The 27,275-nt window shown below is 66.0% G+C and overlaps 5 protein-coding genes and 1 long non-coding RNA gene across 16 annotated transcripts in view; 3 read left to right on the top strand and 3 right to left on the bottom strand.

The window, feature by feature from the left end:
* Window positions 1–8,232, top strand: part of GRIN1 (glutamate ionotropic receptor NMDA type subunit 1) — a 24,573-nt gene extending 16,341 nt beyond the window's left edge. For 2 of the 8 annotated variants that reach the window (XM_082696414.1, XM_082696416.1), the window contains 12 exons: window positions 820–961; window positions 1,057–1,184; window positions 1,623–1,787; window positions 1,890–2,008; window positions 2,125–2,237; window positions 2,312–2,460; window positions 2,562–2,719; window positions 3,008–3,169; window positions 3,344–3,453; window positions 3,563–3,708; window positions 4,948–5,058; window positions 6,961–8,232. In XM_082696414.1, coding sequence (XP_082552540.1) covers window positions 820–961; window positions 1,057–1,184; window positions 1,623–1,787; window positions 1,890–2,008; window positions 2,125–2,237; window positions 2,312–2,460; window positions 2,562–2,719; window positions 3,008–3,169; window positions 3,344–3,453; window positions 3,563–3,708; window positions 4,948–5,058; window positions 6,961–7,077 — 1,620 coding nt within the window. In that variant the 3' untranslated portion in view covers window positions 7,078–8,232. The remainder of the gene's footprint in view (window positions 1–819; window positions 962–1,056; window positions 1,185–1,622; window positions 1,788–1,889; window positions 2,009–2,124; window positions 2,238–2,311; window positions 2,461–2,561; window positions 2,720–3,007; window positions 3,170–3,343; window positions 3,454–3,562; window positions 3,709–4,947; window positions 5,059–6,960) is intronic. The other 6 variants (XM_082696415.1, XM_082696418.1, XM_082696417.1 and 3 more) reach the window with 3 other exon arrangements.
* Window positions 8,233–9,367, bottom strand: LRRC26 (leucine rich repeat containing 26; the record flags this gene model as incomplete). The annotated part of the gene is made up of 2 exons (XM_082696462.1): window positions 8,233–8,603; window positions 8,692–9,367. 2 exons carry the CDS (start codon window positions 9,365–9,367, stop codon window positions 8,317–8,319), a joined length of 963 nt encoding a protein of 320 aa, XP_082552588.1. The 3' UTR covers window positions 8,233–8,316.
* Window positions 9,368–10,350: 983 nt separating this feature from the next.
* On the bottom strand, window positions 10,351–12,986 carry TMEM210 (transmembrane protein 210). 2 transcript variants are annotated; one of them, XM_082696470.1, is made up of 4 exons: window positions 12,281–12,986; window positions 11,023–11,158; window positions 10,791–10,820; window positions 10,351–10,595 (listed from the first exon to the last, which is right to left on the bottom strand). In XM_082696470.1, exons 1-4 carry the CDS (start codon window positions 12,303–12,305, stop codon window positions 10,394–10,396), a joined length of 393 nt encoding a protein of 130 aa, XP_082552596.1. In that variant the 5' UTR covers window positions 12,306–12,986; the 3' UTR covers window positions 10,351–10,393. The 2 variants fall into 2 exon arrangements, with proteins under 2 accessions (XP_082552596.1, XP_082552595.1); XM_082696469.1 differs by lacking the exon at window positions 12,281–12,986 and adding an exon at window positions 11,288–11,389.
* Window positions 12,987–13,108: 122 nt separating this feature from the next.
* Window positions 13,109–24,137, bottom strand: ANAPC2 (anaphase promoting complex subunit 2). Of its 3 annotated transcripts, none has more exons than XM_082696424.1 (13): window positions 23,957–24,113; window positions 23,092–23,714; window positions 22,087–22,219; window positions 20,954–21,128; window positions 20,494–20,613; window positions 19,985–20,102; window positions 18,905–19,086; window positions 18,416–18,557; window positions 18,009–18,084; window positions 17,719–17,922; window positions 14,372–14,501; window positions 13,957–14,192; window positions 13,109–13,857 (listed from the first exon to the last, which is right to left on the bottom strand). In XM_082696424.1, exons 1-13 carry the CDS (start codon window positions 24,020–24,022, stop codon window positions 13,645–13,647), a joined length of 2,418 nt encoding a protein of 805 aa, XP_082552550.1. In that variant the 5' UTR covers window positions 24,023–24,113; the 3' UTR covers window positions 13,109–13,644. The 3 variants fall into 3 exon arrangements, with proteins under 3 accessions (XP_082552550.1, XP_082552549.1, XP_082552551.1); XM_082696423.1 differs by having other exon boundaries at window positions 23,918–24,089; XM_082696425.1 differs by lacking the exon at window positions 13,957–14,192 and having other exon boundaries at window positions 23,918–24,137.
* LOC309846851 lies at window positions 14,202–15,921 on the top strand. The gene is made up of 2 exons (XR_014302150.1): window positions 14,202–14,288; window positions 15,391–15,921. It is a non-coding gene; the product is annotated as an uncharacterized lncRNA (long non-coding RNA).
* On the top strand, window positions 24,123–25,643 carry SSNA1 (SS nuclear autoantigen 1). The gene is made up of 3 exons (XM_082696475.1): window positions 24,123–24,260; window positions 24,709–24,908; window positions 25,160–25,643. Exons 1-3 carry the CDS (start codon window positions 24,209–24,211, stop codon window positions 25,262–25,264), a joined length of 357 nt encoding a protein of 118 aa, XP_082552601.1. The 5' UTR covers window positions 24,123–24,208; the 3' UTR covers window positions 25,265–25,643.
* Window positions 25,644–27,275: the final 1,632 nt, after the last annotated feature.

Genomic DNA, 27,275 nt, shown 5'->3' on the forward strand with positions numbered 1-27,275 from the left:
GTTTAAAAGCAATAAAGCTCCCCCCAGTGCTCCCAGTCCGCAGAAGGGGAGTGTCACATGCTGCCCTTGCAGCCGAGACTGTGAACAGCCCATCCCTGCAGACCCCCGTGTGCCACGAGACCGTCCCCCTCAGACTGACCCTGCCTACTCTATATACCCAATTCCAACATCACCTCTTCTGGGGCCCTCGTCAGCCCTCCTGTGTCCTCACCTCCAGGGTCTGGGCCCATGAAAGACAGGAAGAGAGAACCCCAGCATGAGCCTCAAGGGGGCCCTGGGTTGAGACAAGCTACAGGAGAGAGCACAGTGACCGTAGAGGAAAGAGGAAAGCAGCAAAGCTGCTTCTCCCTCCCTCCCTCTGCTGTGGAGGCTGAGGGCCAGGTGATCCGACAAGGGTGATCCTTGTAGGGCCCGGGGTCCTGTGCAGATTCGGAGTGGATGCCACACATGGCCCCTGTCCTCATGGTGGGCAGTGGGGGGAAGGATGGGTGCCCTGGGTTAGGACAGGGAGTTTTTCATCTCTGAGAAATCAGAGAAGGTGCTGGGCAGGCTGGGCATTCCAGCAGAGTCTGACGGAGGGATTGATGCCTAAGCCAATACCCCAAAGACAAGTGGCCAAGAGGAGGGGACAGTGTTTCAGGAGGCCACGTGCCTTCTAAACACTGAGTAGTCTGGGGACCCTCCCAGGGACAGCAGGCAGGTGACCACGGAAGACAAGGGGCAGGAGGGGCAGAGGCTGGAGGTGAGGGATCCAGGGCAATCTGGGAGCTTAGCGGGAGTGGTCCAGGCTGGGTCTTCTCCCTCCCCTCCGCCCTCCAGATTGTCACGATCCACCAGGAGCCTTTTGTGTACGTCAAGCCCACGCTGAGCGACGGGACATGCAAGGAGGAGTTCACCGTCAATGGGGACCCGGTCAAGAAAGTGATCTGCACTGGGCCCAACGACACGTCGCCAGGCAGCCGTGAGCGCGGGGCGCGGGCGCGGGCGCGGGGGCGGGGCGGCGCGGGGCGGGGGAACCGGGAGCCCAGCGATGATGGCCTCTGTTGGCCCCTCTAGCTCGCCACACTGTGCCTCAGTGCTGCTACGGCTTCTGCATCGATCTGCTCATCAAGCTGGCGCGGACCATGAACTTCACCTACGAGGTGCACCTGGTGGCTGATGGCAAGTTCGGCACGCAAGAGCGGGTACGCGTGGATTGCTGGGTGCCCCGAGGGACGGGTCCGAGGGGACGCAGTCTGGCTAGGGACAGGGCCTGGGGTGGGCGGGGCCCGGGGACGGGGTGGGGCGGGGATGGGCGGGGCCCGCGGACTGGGGTGGGGATGGGCGGGGCCTGCGGGTGCGGGTGGGGCGGGAATGGGCGGGCCCCGCGGACTGGGGTGGGGATGGGCGGGGCCTGCGGGCGTGGGTGGGGTGGGAATGGGCGGGGCCCGGGGACGGGATGGGGCGGGGACGGGCGGGGACGGGCAGGGCCCGCGGACTGGGGTGGGGATGGGCGGGGCCTGCGGGCGCGGGTGGGGCGGGAATGGGCGGGCCCCGCGGACTGGGGTGGGGTCTGGAGTGGGTGGACCCCAGAGTCGTGCTGGGGCGGGTGCGGGTCGCCCACCGGCGGTGTCGCCCCACAGGTGAACAACAGCAACAAGAAGGAGTGGAATGGGATGATGGGCGAGCTGCTCAGCGGGCAGGCGGACATGATCGTGGCGCCGCTGACCATCAACAACGAGCGTGCACAGTACATCGAGTTCTCCAAGCCCTTCAAGTATCAGGGCCTGACCATTCTGGTGAAGAAGGTGGGCAGGACCCGGCGGGGCTGAGCGGCGCGGGGCGAGAGAAGGTCCTAGGTGAGCTCGGGGCGGGGGGTGGGGGGCCGCTGACAGCCTGTCCACCTGCAGGAGATCCCCCGCAGCACGCTGGACTCGTTCATGCAGCCGTTCCAGAGCACGCTGTGGCTGCTGGTGGGGCTGTCGGTGCACGTGGTGGCCGTGATGCTGTACCTGCTGGACCGCTTCAGGTGAGCGTGGCCCGGGGGCTAGACACCTCCAACTTGGGGGGCAGGCAGAGCGGGGCGAGGAGGCGGGGCAGGGCTGTCCCTGCCGCCCTCTCCCGCCTGCCCTCTGTGCCCCGCAGCCCCTTTGGCCGGTTCAAGGTGAATAGTGAAGAGGAGGAGGAAGACGCGCTGACCCTGTCTTCGGCCATGTGGTTCTCCTGGGGCGTTCTGCTCAACTCCGGTATTGGGGAAGGTGAGGCCACGCACCGGCTGGCTCCGGCTCTGCCCCTTCCCACCGGCCAGGAGCTGACCTTCTTCTGCCTGCAGGCGCCCCCCGAAGCTTCTCAGCGCGCATCCTGGGCATGGTGTGGGCCGGCTTCGCCATGATCATTGTGGCCTCCTACACTGCCAACCTGGCGGCCTTCCTGGTGCTGGACCGGCCGGAGGAGCGCATCACGGGTATCAACGACCCACGGGTGAGGCCTGGCCCACAGGGGGCGGGAAGCGTGAGGTCAGCGGAGCTCTGCCTTGGCTGGGCCCCAGGAGCAGCCCTGAAGCCTGCCCTCGAACCCTGCAGCTGAGGAACCCCTCCGACAAGTTCATCTATGCGACGGTGAAGCAGAGCTCGGTGGACATCTACTTCCGGCGGCAGGTGGAGCTGAGCACCATGTACCGACACATGGAGAAGCACAACTATGAGAGCGCTGCGGAGGCCATCCAGGCCGTGCGGGACAAGTGAGGGGGGATGGGCAGGACGCTGGGGGGACAGACGGGTGGAACAAGGGAGGGGCCAGACAGGCATCCCAAACTGGGGGATGGGTGTGTGGGACAAGTGAGGGGGGAGGGGCAGGGGAGGGGCGTCCAACCCTACTGGGAAGTGGAGTGTCCAGGCCGGATGGGAAGCACAGGATGGAGATCGAGGTGAGGTGAGGCTCCCGGGTGGGCAGGACGAAGGAGGACAAGGTGCAGAGGCGAGGGCAGCCCGATCGTGCGGGGCCCCTGTGACCCCAGCCCCACCCACAGCAAGCTTCATGCCTTCATCTGGGACTCGGCGGTGCTGGAGTTTGAGGCCTCACAGAAGTGCGACCTAGTGACCACCGGCGAGCTGTTCTTCCGCTCGGGCTTTGGCATTGGCATGCGCAAGGACAGCCCCTGGAAGCAGAACGTCTCCCTGTCCATCCTCAAGTGAGTGTCTTACCGGCAGCCTACTGCCCTTCCCCCTTCCCCAAGAGGCTCCCACCCGAGGCCAACCCTCCCCAGAGCCAGACCCTACCACCGGGACACGCAGACGCTGCCTCCCGCACCGGGGTCCAGGCCCCAGCCCCGGTGCGCGGCCCACTCCAGGACGCCCCCTCCCAGGTCCCACGAGAACGGCTTCATGGAGGATCTGGATAAGACGTGGGTGCGGTACCAGGAGTGTGACTCTCGCAGCAATGCCCCTGCCACCCTCACCTTTGAGAACATGGCAGGTGGGTTTCTCCCCATGTCCCTCGGCGCCCCTGCTGACACTGGCAGGGCTCTCCAAGGGGCCCACAGACCGGCCAGCCAACGGCTGAGGTGCTGGCTCCTGGCCCACAGGGGTCTTCATGCTGGTGGCTGGGGGCATCGTGGCTGGGATCTTTCTGATCTTCATTGAGATCGCCTACAAGCGACACAAGGATGCTCGCCGGAAGCAGATGCAGCTGGCCTTTGCAGCCGTGAACGTGTGGAGGAAGAACCTGCAGGTAGGACACGCCACCCTCCGAGGCCTGGTGCCCACGGCCCGGCCCGGCCCCGGCCCTCCTCCATCCCACAGGCCGGAGCACTGGCTCAGGCTCCCCGGAGCCCGTGCGGGCAGGACCGGAGCCACAGCCCGGGGCAGCGTTGCTGGGGGGCCACCCGCAGGTGGCGGCCCCCTGCAAAGCCCGGCGCCGAGCCTCCGCCTGGCCCCTCTGTCTCCAGAGTCGCCCGCCGGCACCCATTCTAGGAAGGCAAACTGAGGCAGGGTAAGACAGGGACCCACCTGGGTGTAGCACGTGAGTCCAAGACATATTCTGCCCTCGCCGCCCCATGCCTCTCCTCGGCACCCGCCAGGGACCCCCTTCCCTGCTGCCCTGCTGTATTCTGTGCTCCATGACTCCAGCCTGAATCGGGCCAGCTGGCCCTGCCCGGCACCCCAGGCCGTGTCTGTGGGAACTTGCTGCCAGCAGGAAACCGGTTGCCCGTGGGGCGGCCCCAGCTCCTCCAGGATAGGGCAGGCACTGGGGCCTGTGCGGGCCTGTGGGCTCATGCCACACAGCCCAGTTCTGGCTTCCTTCATCTCTTCTCTTTCTCTGGGCGCCTCCCCAGAGCCTGTGTCCGGGGATGAAGTTGACATTCAGAGAGGGAGGGCCACGGGGGGACGGGTTGCTGGAGCCCCAAACCTCTCATCTGCCGACTCTTGCTCTTGGGACCTGGTCACGGCTCTCACCAGCTGGCACAGGGCCATCCTGGCCATCAGACCCCAGGCCAGGACCGGAAGCTGCCTGCATCTGTCTCTCCAGTTCATCTTGCCGCCTGCCTTGGCCCCCTAGCCCCTTCCTAAATCTTGGTGTCCCCCTCAGGGGACAGGACGGCTGGCAGGGCCCAAGGGGCGACTCCTCCAGTGCTTGGGGGACCCTCCTCCTGGGACACCTGTAATCCAGGGTCACCCAGGAGCCAGGGAGCCCGGCCGACCTCCCAGGAAGATAGCCAGACGGGACTCCCCGCCCCCGCTCCCCGGCCCCGGAAGCCCAGCCCCAGCACAAGCGAGGTCAGGCCCGAGAGCCGGCAGGAGCAGAGGCTGCACGTGTTCGGCTGCTGGTCCGTCTGTCCAGCACAGGGAGGCAGGCAGGAGCGAGGGCCCGAGTGGCCGGCCAGGCTGGGCAGCAGCCCCCGAGGAGCAGGCGAGGGCAGGTGTGGCCGCCAGCCTTAGCTGTCTAATCACTTATACATATTCATTTTAGGATAGAAAGAGTGGTAGAGCAGAGCCCGACCCTAAAAAGAAAGCCACATTTAGGGCTATCACCTCCACCCTGGCTTCCAGCTTCAAGAGACGTAGGTCCTCCAAAGACACGGTAAGGGGAAGAACGCCCCGTCCCACGTCTCCGACTCTGATCTCGCCCCGCCCCCGTGTCTGTGTCCCGTGCGTCAGGCGTGCCCGCTCCCCGACCCTCACCATCACATCCACCCCCACCTCTGACCGCTGTGGCCCTTCTGCCTTCATCTCTATTTGCCCAGCACACGAGGTCTTCACTCTCTCTCTAGACCTTTCTGGGTCCTTTCTCCCACGGGCCCTCGCTGGGTCCTCTTTCCCCCATGTGTCTCTGCGTTGGTCTGCCATGACGCCATGCGCCATCTTGAAGCTGTGTCATGTCGTTGGTCAGCCAGTCGGCCTCTGAGCCCAGGGCCCCCGGGAGCCCAGAGCCAGTCGGTCCTGGACTCCTCACCTGTCGGGAGGCCACGCCACCTCTCTGTTACACCCGTTTCTCCAGCCTCGCCCAGGGGAGCCCACTGCCCTCTCTACCCCCTTGCGACCCCCAGGGAGGGGTGGCTGTGCTGTCCCATCCGCCCATCTGTCTAGCCGCCAGCCCCGCCACCCAGACACCTGTCTCACGTGTCTCACCAGAGCCATGCCTGTTGCATCCCCTCCATGTGGTCTCTGTGTGGGCCGGGGCTGGGGGCCGGGCCGGCTCCATCTGGGTGGACGGCTGGGGCCTGGAAGTGGAACAGGCCCCCAGCCGCAGGGGACCGTCAGGCGGGGACTGGGAGGCACCAGAGTGGGTGGAGCCCACCCCAGGCTGAGCCTCGGCCTGCAGAGCCGGAGTCCCTGAGGCTCCCGGGCAGGAGGGCCCTCCAGGGAGACAAGCTCCTGACCCTCCAGCCCCTCCCCACAGGGCATCAGAAGAGGCCTCTTACCTTGGGCAGCTTGTGACCACACCAGCTGTGCACACTTGGAATAAAGCCCTTAAAATGGACCCAGACTGGCTAGGGGCACCCCGGTCCAAGGTGGGGAGGGGGCGGCCCAGACTTAGCACTGCCCTTGGCCTCCTGGCAGTCCAGGGCCCGGCTTGGCCTCCATCCTGCAGCGGCTTATGCTCCGAGGTGGAACCGGGATTTGCACCCACCCACCCAGCCACACACACACAGGGCACTGGAAAGGGGGCAGATCTCCAGGACACAGACAGGGCTTGGCACAGAATGATCCCAGGCCAGGGCGAGGCTGCAGGGTGCCCCGCAAAGGGCCCGTGAGGCCTGGCTGCTCTGCTTCCCAGGAGGGGCTTGGCACTGGGAGGGCAGGTGAAGAGTGAGGGGCCGGGAGCTGGGAGCACAGCCTGGGGCTTCACAGGCCCGAGAAAGTGGACAGAGCCTGAGCCAGGGCCCTGCCAAGGGGCTCAGGAAGAGACCCAAGACCAGAGAGGGGAGGTGGTGGGCAGGCCTAGGGAGAGGGTACCCTCATAGCACTTCCAGAGAGGAGCACAGAAGTCACACAGGCCATAGGCTGTTTTGTGAGGGCATCCTTGATTCTCCCCAATCCCCCGACCCAAAGAAAACCCTCATGCCCCTTAGCCGGTCCAGGTGCAACTCTGAGACCTTTGAGGTGCCTTTCCAGGGACACAATCCCAGCAGACTCTGCCCGAGCCTCTGCAGGCACCAGGGACCATCTCCCAGGCCGGCCCGGATACCACGGGGCATGTGGGGCTGGACCTGGCCTGTCGGGGTGACTGGGGGTGCTGCCAGCTGGAGGGGCTGGGCGGGGGAGGGCAACCCAGTTCCCATCCTGTTTCAGGCTGGGCACCTGCTTGGAGGGAGGCCTGGGTGGGGGGCTCTGCTGGGAGGGGTGGGGTCGGTCCGGCCGCTACGATCCTCTGGCCCTGTCCTGTGGCCGGTCTGGGCCAGGGCAGCACTGGGCGCTCAGGGCTGGGGCCCCTGGCGGCCAGCGGGGCCAGCGGGTATTGATTGTTGGTTCTTATTTATAGAGCACCGGGGGTGGACGCGGCGCTTTGCAAAACCAAAAAGACACAGTGCTGCCGCGACGCGCTATTGAGAGGGAGGAGGGCCAGCTGCAGATGTGTGCCCGTCATAGGGAGAGCTGAGACGCCCTGCCCGCCCTCCTCTGCCCCCCTCCCCCGCAGACAGACAGACAGATGGACGGGACAGCGGCCCGGCCCACGCAGAGTCCCGGAGCACGACGGGGTCAGGGGGAGGAGCGCCCCCCAGCCTCCCCCAGGCCGCGCCCGCCCGCCCGCCGGTCGGCCGGCTGGCCGGCCCACCCGTCCCGGCCCCGCGCGAGCCCCCGGGCATGGGGGCTAACGGGCTGCCTTGTCTGTGTATTTCTATTTTGCAGCAGTACCATCCCACTGATATCACGGGCACGCTCAACCTCTCAGATCCCTCGGTCAGCACCGTGGTGTGAGGCCCCCGGAGGCGCCCACCTGCCCAGTTAGCCCGGCCAAGGACACTGATGGGTCCTGCTGCTCGGGAAGGCCTGAGGGAAGCCCGCCCGCCCAAGACTGCCCACCCTGGGCCTCCCGTCTGTCTGTCCGCCCTGCTGCCTGGCGGGCAGCCCCTGCTGGACCGAGGCTCGGACCAGAGCGGCTGAGGACAGGCCAGAGCTGAGCTGGCTGGGCAGGGCCACAGGGCACTCCGGCAGAGGCAGGGGCCCTGGGGTCTCTAAGCAGTGGGGGAGAGGGGCTACCCTGGCCCCGGAGGGGCTTGGAGCAGAGACTGAAGCCCCGACCTTCCCCAGCCACTACCAGAGCCACAGTGGGGGTGCAAGGCTCCACCTGGCTGGGTCCCCCCGGGCCTCCAGCGCCTGCTCTGGGCAGCCTCGGCTCCACCCCCTCCTTTTCTTACCCTTCTCGCCTCTTCTCGGCCGGCCCGCATCCATCCCGCTGGCCCTGCCCCTCCCCAAGGGCTGACCCGGACCCTCAGCAGGCAGCTGCCTCCCACTGGTGCGCTGGGGTACTCCGTTGCCTCTGACCCTTTCCTCCGGTGTCCGCGAGGGCCGAGCCAGCTCTCCGCCTCCTCCAGCCTGCAGCCCAGGATAGGCTTCCCCACACGCGCTGGCTTGGGACCGTCCTCAGCCCTGCCCTCCGACTTGTACAGGCCCAGCCCTTCCAGTGCCGAGCGCGTGCCTTCCCCGTGCGGCCCGTGCGCAGCCGCGCGCTGCCCCTCCGCCCAGGGGCCCGGCGCGCGCTGCCCCCGACCCGGTTTGTGCAGTGGTGATGTCTAAAGGAATGTCACGAAAATTTCTGTGTCGCTTGTTGACGCCTTCAGGGACCGAGAAGAAGGGCAGGGGACAGGGGGAAGATTCGAGAACAGCCAAGGCCCGCTCAGGCCCGAGCAGAGGCGGCGGGGGGCCCCGGGTCCCGGGCGCTGGGTCTCAGGCGGCTGAGGACACCCGCGCGGGAGCGCCGCGTGCGGCAGGCGGTGAGCGCGGAGCCCAATGCCAGGCAGGCGGCGAGGCTGGCGAGGAAGGAGACGGGCCCGAGCACGTAGACCACGGCCAGGTCCCACGGGCCGAGGGGCTGCGAGCAGTGGCTGAAGGCGGCGTCCGTGAAGGCGGTCAAGGGGCTGAGCGACTGGCGCCCCGGTAACACGCAGAGCAGCGTCTCGGCCTCTGCGGGACACGGGCGCCGAGTCAGACGACGGCGGGGACTGTGGCCGCGAGTGCCGGCCCCCCTCCCCCGGTCGCCCCGGGGCCTCACCTGGCGCGGGCCGCGGGTGCCTGCGCAGCCAGGAGCAGAGCGGGCGCAGCGCGCAGCCGCAGGTCCAGGGGTTGCCGCGCAGGTGCAGCGCGTGGAGAGCGGGCAGGCCGGCCAGCAGGCCCGGCGCGAGCGCGGACAGCTGGTTGTCCCGCAGGCTGAGCGCGCGCAGCAGCGGGAGCGCGCCCAGCGCCGCGGGCTCCAGGCGCGCCAGCCGATTGCCTGCCAGCGACAGGGAGCGCAGCGCGCGCAGGGGCGAGAAGGTGCCGGGCGCCAGCGCCTCCAGCAAGTTGTCGCTGAGGTCGAGCTGCTGCAGCGCGCCCAAGCTCCAGAAGGCCCGCGCGTGCACCCAGCGCAGCCCGTTCTCGCGCAGGTCCAGGCGCAGCAGCGTGCCGGCGCCCGCGAAGGCGCCGGGCGGCAGCGCGCGCACACGGTTGTGGTCCAGCAGCAGCGCGCGCACGCCCCGGCTCAGGCCCGAGGGCACGGCGGGCAGAGCGCGCCCCGAGCAATTGACCAGGCCGCCCGGCGCGCGCGCGCATGCCTCGGGGCATTCCGGGGTGCCTGGGGTTCCCGAGGTGGCCGCCGCGGTGGACGACTCGGCCCAGACTGGCCATGGCGACAGCAGCAACAGCAGCATCGGCGGCGGCGGCCGCCGCGAGGGGAAGGCGGGCCTCCGCATGGGGCAGCGCGAGGAGCCCGCTGCCTGTGCGTCCGCGGAGCCAGCGGGTCTCCGCCGCGCCTGCACAAATACTAAATCTCCGGGCCGGAGTGCCGGCAGTTCCTGTTCCAAGGCCAGTCCTGCACCTAGGGCGGGGGCGGGGCAGACAGCCAGCGCCCTGCACCGCCAGCCACCTGTCCCGGAGCTGGGCTCCTCTTGGCTCTGTGCCAGCTGCAGCGCTGACAAGACGCCTTGCCCTCCTGCCCTGGGGTCCCCACCACCCTGTGCCCCACTGAGGCCTGGGCCACTGGACGACACCCACACCCACCAAACTCATTGATGCCACACGTGGAATGGGACCCCGTGAGCCCTGCTGCTCTCCCCAGTCCCTGCCCATTTCCTGCCCAGCCAAGCGACCCCAGCACACACAGTGCTGCCCACCCCCAGTATAGGGATGGTCCCATCCCCATAGTGGATGACTGGTGGGGTCATGAGCACAGGAAGGGGGCTGAAGCCCAGGGGATAGCTGGAGGGTGGACGGGGTACGAGGCAGGAGGACAGTCATGTCTGCCCCACTGGCTAAGAACTGGCTTAGAACCTCAAGGAGACAGCTTGGGTAGGGCACAGGCACCTGGCCAAGTTCTCCTGTCGAACACTGCTCCCTCTGGAGTCCTCGAAGTTGCACATCCTGTCCTGAGGTTCCCGGTGTGGGGGTGGGGTGGACAGGGGCCCCCGGAGGCAGCGGTGTGCTAGCTTCACAGGACACAGCAGCAGGAAGATGGGGAGGAGCTATGCCGAGGCCAAGGCAAGGAGAGGTTGAAATACCAGGGCTGTGCTTCCCTGCGCTGGAGGGTGGACAGTGGGTGCCTTGTGCAGGCCCTGGGCACCCTTCCCCACCGGGGATGCAGGAGATGACCCGGGTGTATGCAAACCCCTTCCCACCGTGACACAGCTGCACAGCTGCTGGAGGAGGAGCCCACAGGGAAGACAGGGCAGAAGCACTCGATACTGTTTAATTCCCCTCCCCCAGGCTGCCTGCAGCCCTGCTCAGGTTGGGGGGGCGAGAGGGGGCGGCTCCTCTACTACAGTCACGTTTGGGGACATGGGGTCCATGGGGATGGTCATGAGGCCTTGCTCCTCCAGGGGTGGCATCATAGAGACCTCCAGGTCAGGGTCCATGACGTGAGGCCCCACTTGCACGGTGTGTAGATCCATGCGATCTTCCTGGACCCCGTAGTGCCCCACCAACCTGCACGACAGGGGCCGGGCCAGGCTGGCAGCAGGCAGCCACCATCACAGGCTTCCCGGGGCAGTCCTGGGCCTCCTGTCAGTGCTCCTTCATGCTCCCGAAGCACGGGACACGCCCCCCGCCCCCCCCCCCACACCTGGGGGCAGGAAGCAGGAGCCGGGCTCACCTGTGGGGTCCTCCCCTGAGGTCACTCACCTGCTGTTCATGTGTCTGGGGCATGGTTCACTGGAGGGACAAAGGGAGGAGTGAACCCTGGAACCGTGGGGCTGGCCTCCAGGAGCCCGGCAGTATGTCCCCACCTCTCCACAACCTGGCTGGGAAATGGCGTTCCCCAGCTCCTGGTGACATCCCTCCCAGGGCCAGACGCCCCTCCCCCAGCACAGCCCTGTGGCCTTCACCCACCATCCCGGCCCCGGGGCTCCTGCACCTCTTGGCTTTCATGACACCAACTGCCACAATGACGAGGGCGCAGAAGCAGCTGGCGCCGATGCCCGCCAGCACCACGAGCAGGGCGATGAGCGCCTCGCGGCTGAGGCCGAGGCTGCACTCGCAGTACGTCCCAGCTGCGGAGACAGGGCCCATGCGGCCGAGGGGCCCTCGTCACCCGCCAGTGGAGGACCCCCAGGGCCGCCCCTCCCCACCCCTCCGGGAGGGGCCCTCGCAGGGACAGGGCTGGGGGCAGGAGGAGGCACCTGCAGCAGGGTTGAGCAAAAGGGACAAACATATCCGGCCAAGGGGGCTGCCAACCAGGCAGGAGTCAGGCTGGGGACAGGGGGCCATGTCCAGCCCCCAGCCCCACCACACACCTCTGGACGGAACCCATCGGAAGGCGCTGACCTCACAGTGGGGCTCTGAAGCGGAGCGGGTGGGGGCAGGGCCTCAGCTGGCGCGCCACTTGTGCTTGGGGGCCGGAGTGGAGGAATCTTGGGCAGGCTGCCCTGGGGTGGGGCAGGTAGGGTGGACAGGGGCCTGGGAGCCACTTCAGAGTGCCCTGCTGGACCCAGGACCAAGGCAAGGATGGAGCTGCCCTGGCCTTGGGGATGGTGCTTCTTGGGGAAGGGGAGGACACCCATGCCCAGGCCCCAGGAAAGCGGAGACAGTGACCTGGAACACCTGTGGGGGGAGGGGAGGGCCTGGTTCTGTCTCAGGATCGCCGGAGGCTGGGACAAGCAGGGATCGAGGGGGACACCTGTGCTCACTGCCCTCCCTCACACTGGCTGTCCTGAGGAGGATCTCGCCTACACCCCACCAGTGCTCAGGTCCAGGGGAACCTCCGGGGCCCTTCCACCCCCCAGGGAGATGGGGGGCACTGCCCACAGGTCTTCCCAGAACCACCTCCCCTGGGGGCAGCTGGCTCGGAGGTGGTGCATCTTCTGTCAAGCGGCCAAGTGCTGCCCGAAGGGCCCACCTGCAGGCTGTGGCATCTTCAGAGTTAATCCCAGCCGCTCCCCGGGCCTCCTGCACCCCTCCCCCTTCCCCTAAGGACTTGGCCAAGCAAACCACCCAGGCAGCAGGAGGAACTGCCCCCCCTCAAACGGCTGATCCCACAGGGTACCACGGGCAGGGATGCAGAGGGGCCCCAGCTGACCCCTGCCCACCGGGGACCTCCCTGATTCCTGACACAAGTGACCCCTCCTAGGGGAGCGGTCAGGGACCAGCCAGCAGTTTCTGGCACACCTGTGTACCTGTTAATGCTGTAACCCAAGACATCGCTTTTTAACCACATTCGTCCACAAACCATGTCCAAAGGCACAGGAAGCAGAAGCGCTGCGCCCAGGAGTGGACACCGCCCCCTGCCAGGCCAGTCTAGCAGGTTTGCACCCTGGTTAGGACGACAAAGGTACACTCCACCCCGCGCCAGGTGGCCCTCCGTGTGGAGGGAATGGCCGGTGTCAGAGGCTCCAGGGCACCCACCCAGAATTTGGAGGAAACAGGGAAGCCCCTTCTTCTAAGTGACCTCAGCACAGCAGCCTTGGTGGCGTGCAGAGACCAAGGGAGGGAGGCACTGCCTGCTAAGACTACATGCCTAGTTTCCACCACTTTGTCCTCCAAACCCACGGCAAACACAATGCTCTGGGGTAAGAAGGGGAAGTCCCAGAAGAGGGTCGACCTCAGGGCCCCTGTGCAACAGGCCCAGGAGAGGTGGTGTAGGCACTGGAAGACAGCCGGGGGGGACCCCAAGGGTGTGCAGGGGCAGCCGGCATGGCTCCAGGCCTGGAAGTGCACCCTGGGCAGGCAGGAGCAGGAGGGTGGAGACTCCTTCCCAGGGGCCTGTTGCCTGGGAGGTCAGCGGCCCCAGCTAGAGCGGAGCTCCCAGCACTGGAGGCCGCGACACTAGCCCGGGTGGGGCCAACACCCTTCCCCACCTTCTGGGACCTCTGGGGCAGGGGCAGTAGTAGGTCCCCCGAAGCCCCTTGGACAGGCCCCCCCTGTGTTCTGGACACAATGGGCCTCCCAACTGCACTAGAGGCTGGACTCACAGAAGTCTTCCCTTGTTCTCCTAACCACGTGTCTGAGGGCACAGAAACTAATTTTATTGTGAACCACAAACAGCCAGCCCCTCCTGCTGGAGATCTGAGGAGATGCCCAGCTGCCTGTCCATCTCACGCGTTCCAATGGCGTCCATGCGTCCCAGCAACACCCCTGGACCTTCAGGCCAGGAAAAGGGCTGGGGACCCAAGGGCTCCTTCCAAAGGCCAGAGTGCAGCTCGGGGCTGGAACCCTCCAGTGTGAGCTCCTGCCTGAGCTTTGGGCTCAGAGGTGAGCTGTCACCAGCTGGTGTGGCCTAGGAACCCCTGTGTGCTGGGGCTCTGGGTCTGGAGCCCAACCCAGGGGTACAGGCCAGGACGGGGGCCTGGCCACCCATGTGTTTCCCCTCGCCTGCTCCCTGGGAGCCAGGTCCTGCGAAACGGGGGTGGAGAGGTCAGTCTGGAGGAAGAGCCTGGACCACAGGATCGTGATGGGCCCACAAAGCCACCAGGACAGGGAGAGGACAGAGAACCATCTGCTTTACTCCGTGCTGCGAGGGCCTGGGCAGGCCCGAGGGGTATCAGCTGCAGCTCTTGGGCAGGCGGTAGACACCAGCCGAGTAGACGAGCTGCTGGTCGCGCACCTTCTTCTGCAGGAAGCCCTGCAGCTCCTGCAGGTCGATCTCGGCCAGCGCGGGCCCCGTGACCACAAACATGCGCAGCATGCTGTAGATGCGCTCCAGCGAGAGGCTCTCCAGGTTGGTCAGCATGGCCTGGATGTACGTCCAGAAGAGCTGCGCAGACAGACGCCCGCCGGCCGTCAGGCCCCCCCGAACCCTGCCTATCCAGACGGCCGCCCCCCACCGCAGCCGCCCCCAGCCCCCCAGCCGCACCAGCAGCTCCTCCTCCTTCTGGTCAGCCTGGGAGGCCATGCCCGAGTCGCTCTCCTCATCACTGTCGATGAGCACCAAGCTGTCCCGGTCCTGCGGCCGCTCCTCCTCCACGACGGAGAAGGTCCCGGCTGGCTCCTCCCGCAACACGCCCTGCTGCAGCCACACTGACATCCGCCGCCGCAGCAGCGCCACGGGCATCTTGACTACCTTGCTCAGCTCGTCCAGGGTCCAGCTGGCTGCGCGGGGAAGCCGGGGCCACTGCACCCACGGGGCAAGGCCGAGCTTCCCCGCCCTCCACCCCTGCTACGTGGGCCCCATCCGGCTTCCCAGAGGTCAGTAGGTGCTTAGCAGGTGGGTGGCACAGGCCCCCGGGGAGGCATGGCGGGGGCAGGCTGGCTACAAGTCCGGGGCTCACCTTGGTCCTGGAAGTACAGCAAGACCACCGCCTGCACAGGAGTCACGGCCACAGACAGGGTGCGGTCGGCCAGCTCCACGTCCATGGTCACCAGGCCCAGGGTGTGCTTCCAGCTGAGGGTCCGCATGGCCTGGGGAGGACCGGAGTTAGCGTGGGCGGCCCGGCGGAGCCCCGTGGAACCGTGAGGGAAGGGCTCCCTGACCTGCCCCTACCAGGCTGTCAGCAGCAGCAGCAGGAGGGGACAGGGCTCTGGCTCCCACTCCCACCTGCTCCCCGGCTTGCCTAACACTGAGCACGGGAGGGGCAGCGAGCACTGCAGATAGATCTGTCTCCGAGAAACATGTCCGCATCCTGACCCCTTCCCCCGAGTGTGACCTGAGCTGGCGAGGGGGTCATCGCAGGTGGGGTCAGTGACACGAGGTCATCTGAAGTACAAGGGGCCCCGATGGAACATGACCAGCATCCCCTGGGGGGGGCAGTGTGATGACGGAGGCAGAGGCCACAAGGACACAGCCACACGCCTGCAAAGCACCCCCCTCAATGCCCAGACTGCCCTGAAGGAACGTGGGAAGGAAAGCCATGCCGAGGGGCCGTCGAACGGGAGGACGTGCGACCCCACCACACGGTGGCCGAGGCCCGTTTGCACAGGCCAGGCTGAGGGAAGTTTGGGAGGGCGGCCTCATGGTGGCCACAAACCTGTTCCGTGTAGGAGACGGAGCCCAGAGGGCACCAGAGACCCGCGCTCTGACCCCGGAGCCCACTGACAGCTGCCGAAGAGCCCGGACAGAGACGGGCTGGCAGGAAGGGGGTGCGTGACGGGGCACGGGGCCCCAGAGAATCAGGCAACAGCCTGCACGGAAGGAGGGGAGCCTCCTGGCTCCTGAGGCCGGCTCTGCGCGCACGTGGGAGGTGTAGCGCCCTGGCCTGGCCGGCAGGCTAGGAACACAGCCATGAGGTCACCCAAGTTCTTCTACTGGCTTCTGACTGACTTGGGGCCTGCGACCCCTTCCTTCCTTCAGAAGTCTTCCTCTTGGAATGCAATCGGCCCAAACCTTCCCAGATGCCCTTTGGAAGCACCAACTCCCCGTCCGCTCTCCCAAGTCCGCAGCTAGAACGGAGCCCAGAGTGGGCTGCACCATCGTGCTCTCCTCCAACTCAGATGATACTCAACACTGGATCTCGGGGTTGCTGTGAGCTTGGAGTCGGTGCTGGAAAGGTAAGGACTCTACAGACCTTGCTGGAATGTGTTTTGCACGGAGAAAGGACACGAGTTTCAGGGAGGGCTGGAGAGTGGAGCGTTGTATGTTGTGTCCCTCAACAAGATGCTGAAGTCCTACCCGCAGTGAGCTCATTCTGACAGAGCGGGCCCTGACCCTACACGGCTGGTGCCCTCTAAGGAGGAGTCTGGACAGAGAGAGACGTGGGGAGAATGCCACGTCACAACGCAGGCAGAAGCTGACGGATATGGCCACAAGCCACGGGACGCCTGGAGCCACCAGAAGCTGGAAGAGGCAGGAAAGAAGCCTCCCCTGGAGCCTCTGGAGAGAGAACAGCCCCACGACCGACCACTTGATTTTGGACTTTTAGCTGCCCCAGACCTGAGACAATAAATTTGCACTGTCTTAAGCTCTGTTTGTGGTGCTTTGTTTCAGTAGCCCCAGGACACTGACACAGCCACTCTGGGCCAAGTGCTAAGAGTCTCTCAACAACCCCTCAGCTCTAAAGGGGGAAGACAAGAGCGAACCCCACTTTGCAGAGAGAAAACGGGAGAAGCCCCAGCTTGCCCAAGTCACAAGCAGCAGAGCCACGGACAGGCTCTCTGGCTCCAAGGGACCTTAGAGCCACCACTCCGGCCCACAGTGGGGCAGATGCGAGGCCCAGCAGCAGAAGGCACGGCTAAGGGTACTCTGTGGCTGCCGGGCCACCCACACGTGTCCAGCATGATCCTCGGGCCAAGAGTTCAGTTGGTGGGAGGCAGAGACACTGTGGCCACAGGGCTGACCTGCAACATGGCCCTGCGGCCCGCCCCCGCAGTATCCAGCTGCTCTTAAGGACAAGCAGGCTGCAACATGGCTATCAGTCAGGTACGTCAGGCCTGAGCAAAAGGACATGGCTGAGCCCTCCTGGGACCCACGGCAAGACCCCGGCCGGAGGTCGTGGGGCCGCTCCCGGCAGCAGCTCCTTGCCAACAAGGCAGCCAGAAGGGGCAGGGAGAAGGCGGCGGCACAAGCTGTCCTCAACCAGGGAGAGTTGGGGTGCACTGTGGGCAGGCTCTGGACTGAGCACCTCACCACAGTCCGCAGCAGAAACCATGGGGTGCTCCAGTGGCCCAGCGGGAGCTGGTGAGAGCCACACAGACCCTCGCATCCTTGTGCGGTGCTGCCCCGAATGCGGCCCCACCCCCGTTTGGCCTCCCCACTCCAGAACCTCCTGCCCTGCTCCTGCCCTTGACGGTCTCTGGAAGGGAACCCTCCCCCCTCCAGGACTAGCTTCCTTGGCCTAGAACGTGGAGAACCCACATCTCTCCCACTACCCGGCTCTGCTGTCCTCTCCCGGCTCCTCCATCCCCCGCCGACTGGTCTCCCTCCCAGGGCTCTGTCCTGAGGGCTGATGGTCCGTCTCCGGAGTGTTCCAGATGCCCCTAGGGCTCCAGCCCTGCTCCCCAGACACCTACTGTGTCCTCTGCTCGGGAGCCCAGGGGCCCCTCACAACTCAGACCAAGTGCCCCAGAACCTGCTTTACCAGTCCCCAGAAACCTACGACAGGCACCCTAGCCCCCCACTCTCTCTAGACACGGGTCCACCTGCCACCTGCACTCCCAAGCCTGAACCACCCCACACGGCCTGCAGCGCACCCCTCTCTCCTCCTGCCCGATCCTAGGCCCTCAGGGCCCCAAGAGCAGACAGCACCATCCTGGTCCTCCAGCGCCCTGGGGCCTGGGAAGGCAGCTTCTAGGGAAGCAAGCTAGACAGTGGCAGGGACAGAGCAGGGTCCTGGAAGTCAAATCCCGGACGCAGACAGAGGTCCCTGACTCTCCCCGGGATGACCCCGGCACCCCGGCCACTGGTTCGGAGACACCAGAGGGTAGACAGCGGAAGAGGAAGCCTAGAAGGGTGGGAAGGCAGGGCCACGCAGCCCCTGTCAGTACAGGGTGGGGAGGCCCCCGCGCGCACAGGTGCATGGGTCCCGGAGGGAGCAGGACACGCCCCCCCGTGCCCCCCCCTCCCACAGAGGCAGGGGGCTCCGGAGAGGACCGCAGGGAGGGGCCGCACCCAGCTGCTGCTGCACAGCGGGGCTGGAAGGGTCACTTGCCCCCGGTTCCCGACCCAGGGAGGTGTGCACAGTACCTTCAGCTTCTCATACTTCTTGCAGTAAACCTCAAGGGCCTCCCGGATGTCCTCGGGAACCTCCAGCTTCTCGTCCTTGAAGGGCGGCCAGAACTCGCTGGACAGGATGACGGCATAGACCCCGAAAGGCGGCTGTTCCTCTGCGGGACGCTTCTCATCCTCCTCACGGATGTTGGCATTAATGCGACGGGAATCTGCCATGTCCTGGGGGAAGAGGGGGGGTCTCAGAGGCCCCAGGACTGGGCTGGAGGTGAGGCCGGCCCAGCGGACTGGGAGCCCCAGAAGCCCACCTTCAGCATGACCTCGCAGAAGTGCATCGGGGCCTCCCCAAACCGCAGCTTCAGCAGCTCCACGTTGCGGATCTCCCTGAAAAGATGCACCTCTGGGGGTCTGCGGTGTGTTCCCCACCCGGAGATGCTGCACAGGCAGTCCCCCCTGGGGTGCAAGGGCACCCCCAGGCCAGGAGGAGAGGGGGAAGTGCAGGTGCTACCATCGAGACCCTGGGCCTGCTCCATCCCAGCGGAGACCTGGGGGTCCCCGGGCACCCGGCTCCCCAAGCTCCTAGGCCGCGCCCTCCCCCCCCCACCGCCGCCAGCCTCCAGGACCGTGGCTGAGCACAGGCCCGTCCTCGCTTGGCAGCACGAGGCAGCTTCCTTCCGGAGCAGGGCAGCTGCCCAGCGGCCACCGCAAGCCTCACCGCTCGGGACTGAAGCTGAACTGGTGCAGGAGGCGGTCGGCCAGCAGCGAGCGGTACTCGTTGATGAAGAGGTCCTTGCTGCCGTAGATACTGACCAGAAGGCTGATGATGTCCGAGGAGCGCCGCTTGGAGCTGGACTTGCCTGCACGGCATGGGGGTGGCGGCGGGGGGAGCGCTGAGGAAGTACCATCCGCACCCAGGCGGGGCCCACCCCACCCAGCCCGCGAGGTCCACGCTCAGATCCCAGGGTGGGGCGGGCTGGTGGTGCGCACGCCGCCTATGAATCTGTTTTCCAAGCAGCTGGGACGGAGACACAGGTCGCTGTCGGTCCGCTCAGGCCTGCGGAAGCACCCTGGGCAAGGGGCTGGTTTAGGCGGGGACAGCGGACGCCCTCAAGCCTCAGGGCTCGTGAGGACACAAGACCAGAGCGTCTGCCTTACTGGAGCCTCCCCTGCGACCCAGAGCCGGGCAGGGCTGGCGGGCACTGACCTGGATCAGCATCCACGGGGTCGGGGACCCAGTCCTCCGGCTCGCCAGAGTCATCCTCGCTGTCCTGACCGGTCTCCAGGCTCGCTGGATCCGTCTTGGACAGCTCAACAGCCAAGTCTCCTGTCCCGTCGGAGTCCCCCGTCAGCCCAGCCACAATCTGCCGCACTGTGTCCTCCCGCGTCCTGTCGAACGTGCGTGCTGCTGGCCCTCTCAGCGCCTGTCCCAGCTCACCGCGCTGGCCCGTACCACCTCACCTCCCCCATGGCAGCCGCATCCGTTAGCCACACGCTTCAGGTAAGTCTACCAAACTGCGTCCGGAAAAGTAGTAACGATAGCGGACATGACTGAAATAAAGACCCCCGTTTTCTGGGAACACCAAGAACTGAAACAGTAAGACCAAACCAGGGTGCCGGGGGGCTCAGTCGTTAAGGCCTGCCTTCGGCTCAGGTCACCATCCTGGAGTCCTGGGACGGAGCCTGGCGGTGGGCTCCCTGCTCAGCAGGGCTCGGCTCTCCCGCTCCGTCTCCCCCGCCCCACTGCTGGTGCATGCACTTTCCCTCCTTTTCTTTCAAAATAAATAAAATCATTAAAGAAAGACAGAAACAAGACCAGGCCCTTCGCACCGAGACCCCGGAGCTTCTACCACCCCGAGCTGTTTCCAGGCAGCTGGGCCACGGCACCCGCTCAGACACGCTCTCGAGCAGCCCGTCCAACAGTCCTTGCTGCTCACCGCAGGCGAGGCTGAGCCCAGGATCCCCCCTCCTCCTCAGCCTGGGGGCCTGGCCAGCCCGGCAAAGCTGAGCTGGGGCCTCTCTGTGCTGGGAGGAGGGGCAGGGACAGAGGGCAGGGTGCACAGCGGGGCCGCAGTGTCTGCGCACTGGGCGACAGCTACAGTGGCAGGCACCAGCAACAGGAAGGGCCCTGGCCTCGACCAGGCCTTGTGACCCAACAGGAAGGACAGAGTGTCCCTGGTGTCCTGGGGGCCACCAAGACCTAGGGGGAACTTGGCTGTACACACGGAGCTAGGAGACAAGGGCCTCATGTCGGAGCCGCTCCCCAGGGCCGGTCTGCGACACTCACCTCAGGTAGCGGCGAACAGGCTCGCAGGCCACCTCCAGGATGACCATGGACGGGTCCAGCACACGCAGGGCCTTGATGGCCGATATGTAGAGGGTGATGATGTCGCACGTGTTCACGCCTACGGCCAGAAGGGAGGACGGTCGTCCGCGCAGCACCCGGAGCGCTGGCCCGACAGCATGCAGGTGCACCCCAACCAGGTGGGCTTCCAGCTGCCCCTGTGACCTCACTCCCCAGGGTACCAGCGTGACATGCGGGAAGCGGCCCCCTTCTCCCCCAACTCTCGGCGGCTTTCCCCAGAACGTCCCTGGATCCCAAACCCCCTCCCTGGGTGGCCTGTTCTGTGGGGATCATGCACCCCCTCTGCCCGCAGGCCACAGCCCGCCCTCCCTGTGACTCCTTCGAGGGAGGACCAAGCCGAGCACCCCGGCTCTCCCAAGGACTGCACAAACCCACTCCCTACACATCCCCTGGCGCAGGGAGGCCAGACCCTTGGGTTGCAGCTTCGGCACCTGGATGGAGGAGACGTGTCTCCAGGGCAGCCTTGAGGGACAGGAGCAGCTGCTGCCTCTGGTCAGTTCTCTCCAGACAGTACTTGAGGTCCTCGACGGCTGGCCGGGAGTCCGGGAAGTCTGCAGAAGCGCGCCAGGCCTTGCATACACGCGCCAGCACGCACGCACTGTGCACGCAAGTGAGGACGCAAGTGGGCAGGGCCCCAAGGCTGAGCAGCCGGACCTCCGCTCAGCAACACTGCGGGACACCTGCTAGGGGATCCAGGTCACCCCTGTACCCTTCTAAGCCCACAACCCCCCATGGTGCAGAAGGACAGAAGGACAGCGCAGGGGTATGAAGCTGGAAGGAGGAGCGTGGACACCCAGAAACACTGTCCGCTGCCCCGTCACCCCTGCCCTGACCCTGAGCTGGGGCAGCCCACGCTGACGGTGGGGGCTCCTCCAGCGCGCAGGGGCCGACCTCGGATGATGCTGAAGAGTTCCTCGATACGCAGGCTGGCGTAGATCCGGTAGAAGAACCGCTGCACGTGGCAGCGCCAGCGACGCAGTGTGTTGCCGGCTTCCGGGGACGCAGGTCGGGCTGGGCCATCCTGCAGGAACACCTTGCCCAGCCAGCCCACCACCCTCTCGATCCACTGTTGGAAGAGCACAGGGATGGAGAGGTAAGGAGCTGAGCCCAAGCCTGACCAGCAGTGACCGGGAGAGGCGGCACAGCTAGCTAGCCACCCTGCAGCTGGTCCTGGGGCGTCCCTAAGGCCGCCTGCTACGCAGTAGGACACATCAGCAGGATAATGGGCCCAAAGGGGCGCCCAGGCCTCCTCTCACTGTGCCCCACACTTGCAGTACATCAGTGCCCAGACATCTCTGGCAAAAGTGGCTCTGACGCAGGGCACGGAGAGCGTGCTCACCTGACTCAATGGATAGACACCGCCTGGGGACCATGTACCCAACTAGCCACGTGCACACAAGCCTAAGGACCCTTCTGAGCACATGGGCACTTGGCAACATGGCCACGTGGACTCCAGAATGCATACGTCCCCCCCCAAGTACCAAGTGGTTCTCTGGATGTCCTGCCACTGGGGGAAACCCAGGTGTCCCAGCCAGGCCTCCGGGCTCACGCCCATCAGAGACCACGGCTGCGAGGGCACTGGCTCTGATTCCCCATCACGGCTGGTCTGTGTTCTCAGGAGACAGTGGAAGAGGATAGGCAAAAAAAAAAAAAAAAGCAGGCTGGCCAGTCCCCTGTGGTGGGACCCGGCACCTCCACAACTCTGCGGCAGCCAGAGCAGAGCCTCAGACCATGTCCCTGACAGCATGGGTGCCCTGAGAGCTGTCACCGGCACACCCCAGACCTTGGCACTGCCTCTAGCCAAGGAATTCTGCACAGACCTCACTGCACACGTCACAGGCTCTCTCTTCCTGTCATCAGGGCGGAATGGGAAGGGTCAGCGTTCACCCAGCACCAAGCCAGCTTCACCCGGCCCTAGTTCACCCAAGTCTCCATACTTCCTCTGCTTCTAAAACCAGGGGTCGGGGCTGCCAGAAACCTTGTCTACAACCTCCGAGGGAAAGGGCCCGTGGGGCTGTCCTTACCTTGTGGAACTCACGTAGAAAGGAGCGCTCATACTCGCCCCGGCATCGGTCCTCCATCCTCTCCTTGGTCACCTGGTGCAGGGTGCTGGTCACAGCCTCGGCACTAACCCGCTCCAACAGACTGAGCCTGTGCCTGGAGGAGAGTCCTGCCTGTGGGGCACGCAGACCACACTCCTTTCCCCCCTGGTGCCCTCAGTAACAACCTTCCAGAAAAGCTGCTGGGAGGGCAGAGCCCTGCCCGTGCCAGCTGACTTCTCTGCCCAGGCTGAGACACCGGCCTTCCCCTTGTGAGCAGTGGGTGTGGTTCTCAGGGCCAAAGCCTCAACTCCTCAACACGGCTCTGGAACTGCAGGTAAATGTGCCCCATGGACGCAGCCATCCCCAGTCTGGCCTTTTGCTGCAGACCCTGGTCAGCAAGGGCAGTGGCACTCAAGAGGATGAAGCACGGTGCTGTGCGTCCTTCATCTGGGACGAACCCAGCAGAAGCCACACGGGGCCTCCCTGCCCCTACTTAGCAACTGGACCACCCCTCCCTAATCGCTGTCTGCTGCTGCCTCACTTGAGAAGACAAGACCATTACAAACCACCACGAGGGACGAAAAGCCCACAGGTCAGAACGCGGCTTTAGCGACAACGTCCCTTCCACTTTAAAAGGCTGGAAAGGCCATCCGCTTGCCCAGCATGTTGGCCTAATCCCCAGCTTGTACTGGAAAGAACAAACCAGCAAGCCGACTGTTGGCAATTAGAGGGAAAACAGAGGCCATCCCTACGCAAGGCACAGCAGACATCTGTGTGGCCCAGGGCACGTGGAATCACGTAGGCGCTCAGGGCACGCAGAGCGTGAAACCTGGCGCCAGTGTGAGCAGCAGAGACACACCTGTGTCCGGGACAGGACGCACAGGCTCCCAGCACAGAGATCCCGGGGACCCTCCCTGGGCCACGGCCAGCCAGCCGGACCCAGGGCGGTAAGTGGGAGTCTGGAAGAACAGAGGCTCGAGTACTCACAGGACCTGGCTGAGCTGGTGAAACTGCTCCAGCGCCTGGCGGCACCAGCACCGCTGCTTGTCACTGCCGCAGCCCGCGCACAGCGGGCTCTGCAGAAGCCGGTAGTACCGCCGCCGCGCGTACCTGCTGTCCAGGTCCCCCTCCAGCTCGGGGTCCGTGCCCCCCTCCCCCTTCCTCTTGCTCTGCATGTACACTCTCAGAAAACGGCCGTAGAGGCGCTGGATCATGTCCTGAAAGGTCCTGGGAGTGGAAAAGAACAGGACGCCGCGCAGCGTGGTGTGGACCTTTTCCCGCAGCCCCTGAGCGCCGGCGCCCATCAGCAAGCCCAGGCGCGTCCACTTCTCCAGGAGCTCCAGACTGCGCAGGTAGGGGTCCAGCCGGCTCTCCAAGAGGCCGAAGGCGTCCAGAAGCAGCAGAAGGCACTGGGGCTCATCTGCGCAGTTCTCGCGCTGGGAGATGGCGTTCCAGAACTCCAGGGCGATGTTGGCCTGCAGGTCGTTCTGCAGCACCTCCACGAACCACTCCTCCAGGACCGAATGCAGCCCGTGGCCCCGCAAGACCTCCACCGCCGCCCGCAGCTCCTCCTCCTTGGGCGGCACCGCTCCGCTGGTCCGGGAGGACGCCTGGAGAGCACAAGGCCGTGAGGACGGGACGCAGGGGTGGGGGTGGGAAGGGCGGAGACAGGCGGGAACCAGCCGGGAAGGCGCGGAGCGCAGGGGGAGCTGCGGCCGACGCAGGGGAAGGGCTGCCCGGGGCGCCTAACGGACCCCTGGCTGGACGTCCCGGGAACCCCGCGCGGGCCCGCTGCCCTCTTCCGGGGCCTCACCAGCCCCAGAGCGGCGGGCGGCACCAGCCCGGTGCTCACGGTGTTCCAGGCCACCAGCAGCTCCTCTGCAGGCCCGGGGTCGCCGTCGCATCCCGCCGCCGCCATCTGTGCGCCCACCCGCTTCCCGGAGCCGACAGGCGCGGCGCGCGGCGATGACGCACACGGGAGGCGCGCGGCGGTGACGTAGCGGAGGGCGCGCGGTCGGAGGGCCGCGCGCAGGCGCAGGCGCAGGCGCGAGCGGGGGCGGGGGCGGTAGCGGCGGTTGGAGGGGTCGCGGCGGCGGCGGCGACCATGACCCAGCAGGGCGCGGCGCTGCAGAATTACAACAACGAGCTGGTCAAGTGTGAGCGGCCGCGCGGCGGGGTGCGCCGGGCGGGCTGGGAGGGCGCGGGGCCGGCCGGCTTGCAGGCCCAGGCGGCAGCGGGCCCGCCGTGCGGGGCGCAGGCGGGTGCACGGCCCGTGCGTGGGGGTCTCGGCTCGGACGGCGCCGGAGGCCGTGCGGGGCCGCAGCCGCCGGGCCGCGCCGCAGCCGCAGGGCGCCAGGTGTGTGCGCGGCGAGCGCGGGAACGCACGGCTGGAGCGCGCACTGCCTCCCAGGGGCGCGCCGGCGGGTCTGTGCGGGGCGTCCCTTGACCCTGGAACCGCTGGGAGGTGGGACACCGGCCCGTCCTGGGCCCTGCAGCACGCTGCCCTGCTGGCAGGCGGTGGGCTCCAGAGGGGGGCGGCAGCTGCCGTCCCGCTTCCTGCGCGGGGTCCCAGCGCCTGCCCCCCGGCCGCCCCCGTCCCCGCAGGCATCGAGGAGCTGTGCCAGAAGCGCGAGGAGCTGTGCCGGCAGATCCAGCAGGAGGAGGACGAGAAGCAGCGGCTGCAGAACGAGGTGAGGCAGCTGACGGAGAAGCTCGCTCGGGTCAATGAGAACCTGGCGCGCAAGATCGCCTCCCGCAACGAGTTCGACCGGACCATCGCGGAGACCGAGGCCGCCTACCTCAAGGTGGGGTTCCTGGCCCCCCCGGGGTGGAGCGCGGGGCCGCGAGCTGCCTGCCGGCGGCGGGAGCTAGCCTAGCTTGGCTTCCCAGGCGTGAGGAAGGGGCTTTGGGCTAGTCTCAGAGGAACAGGGGCTTGCTGGCCCTGCCCAACTCTCCTCAGGGGCTCCCTCTCCGTGCTTCTGACCCACGGCTGGTGCTGGTGTGGCCGGAGCTTCCTGACGGGTGGAGCCGCGGTAAGCGTCACCCCTGTTTCCAGATCCTGGAGAGCTCGCAGACTCTGCTCAGCGTCCTGAAGAGGGAAGCTGGGAACCTGACCAAGGCCACAGCCTCGGAGCAGAAGAGCGGTGGCAAGGACAGCTGACCGGGCGCAGGCGGTCGACAGGTTGGCCTCCAGCACTCTGTCTCGACTCCACGACTGCCTCCTTTCAGTCTTCCGGGTAGCAGGAGACCATTGCCAAGCTCCACCCGCCCCAGGTGGCGAGGACAGCCCACCAGCTGGAGTCCTGGCCCTGGGCCCACGCAGGATTTGGGGAGGGCAGGCTCTGGGTCACTTCTGCTCAGGGCCTGGGCTCCCCACACCCACCTGTGCTGCCAGAAAGGCCTTGCCTCCCTAGTCTCAGCACCATGGCCGCGCACTCACCTTGGTGCCCAGGCCAGGGGAATGGGCGGGGACCCTCCATCTTGGGGTTTGCTATGGTAGCCTGTGACTGTCAGTAAAGACTGTGTTTGTAAAAGTTGGACTACTGCCTGCGGCCTATGTTTTGAGTGTAGGGCTGCCTGATACACCCAGAATCAATAGGAGCCACTGCCCGGCTGTGGCACGGCTCGTCTTTGGGAGGGAAAGCCCAGAGCGGCTGTTCCTATAACAAGCCTTATTGGCTTTGAAGGCAGACTTGAGCATCTCCTGTGACCTTGTCACCCACCCTTTCTCCCCACCAGGGCTGCTGGCCCCTTTCCCCCAACTCCACTTAGCCTACCTTAGTTTCCGGGGGGTGATCTGCCTGTTGGTCCTGGTCTGTGCCATGCCCTCTTACCAGCACAAGGTCTGGCTCAGGGAGATGCTCTCTCAGCACAGGCCCTCCAGACAGGGCTGTGCCCCAGCTCCAGGATTCTGAACTTCGCTCAGCCCAGTGACTCTTCTTCCCAACAGGGAAGATCCCACCAAGCACGCCCGCTTCCGGCCTTACACGTTGCCTGGGGCCCAGCCCTCCATCCCGAGTCCCCTCTGGGACCATCTCTGCTGCCTGTCAGCCCCTGTGGGGGGTCCCTGCGGCTACTGCTTCCAGGGGCCAGGCAGGTTTGGGAAGCACATGTTGTTTGAGAGGGTCTGGGAAAGCCTGGGCCCACCCCACCCAGAAGAACACACTAAGAACACTGTCCTCCTTCCCAAGCTGGCCCACGCAGCGTTTCTTATGGGCTTGGCTCTCCCGGAGGGACCCCCTTGTGTTCAGTGTCTGGACCCTAGAGAGCCCCAGCTCCCGGCCATAGCTGAGCGTGCGGTTCTGCCTCTCTCACTACCGCTCGCACTGAGCCCAGGGAAGCCGTCTGCCTGCCACAGCCTTGCTGCTTCCTGTGGGCCAGGTAACTTTCCAAGCCACACAGGAGGCTCTGCCCACCCCCTGCCCGCTCCTCGTCCCCTCCCAAGTGCTTGGCCTTTAAGTCAAACCACTCCCGTCCTGCCAGGGTGCCCCCCCCCCAGCTCCCACTACGTCAGCCCTGGATGGGAGAGGGTGGCGCCAGAGGCCAGATGTGCTCACGGGAAGGTCCCTCTCCCAGACCAGGGGGTGGCTGGGATGGGGGCAGAGCAACTGGGACTGTGGCAGCGAACGGCGGGACCACCAGGACTGCGGCGCGTGGGGGGCCACACTGGGCCATCCCCGCAGCTGGTCACCAACGTCCTAGCCAGGCTCCCACTGTACCTTCCTCCCCACTGCTAGGGGCTCAAGGGAGTCCCCCAGACCCCACCACTACTTGCTTCTCAGGCCAAGGACCACACGGGAGAGCAGAGGCGGCCTTGTCCGGTGCTATTTATTGAGTCCCTCGTCCAACGCAAGTAAAGACACCATTCGTCACAAAGGGGGTGGGTTGAGGTCTGCTGTTGGGGGTTGTGGGCAGGGAATGGCTTGAAGTTCCAGAAGACAGGCAGCCAAGCTAGTCCTTCACACACATCGGACAGCTGCTGGGCATGGTGTCCAGCAGGACCCTGTCGGTCCTCCACAGGCAGTGCCCCCGAATCAGGGCTGGAGGGCAAGGCTCCCCCCAAGGGAGGTAGGAGCCCCCAGGGCCCCAGACTCAGGCCGAGCACCAGAACAGCTGCGAGACCCCAGGAAGGGAGGGTGGGATATGGCAGGGCAGAACCTGACGGGGCAGGA

The sequence above is a fragment of the Mustela nivalis genome (genome assembly GCF_964662115.1).
Source record: "Mustela nivalis genome assembly, chromosome: 13".
NCBI classification, from domain to species: Eukaryota; Metazoa; Chordata; class Mammalia; order Carnivora; family Mustelidae; genus Mustela; species Mustela nivalis.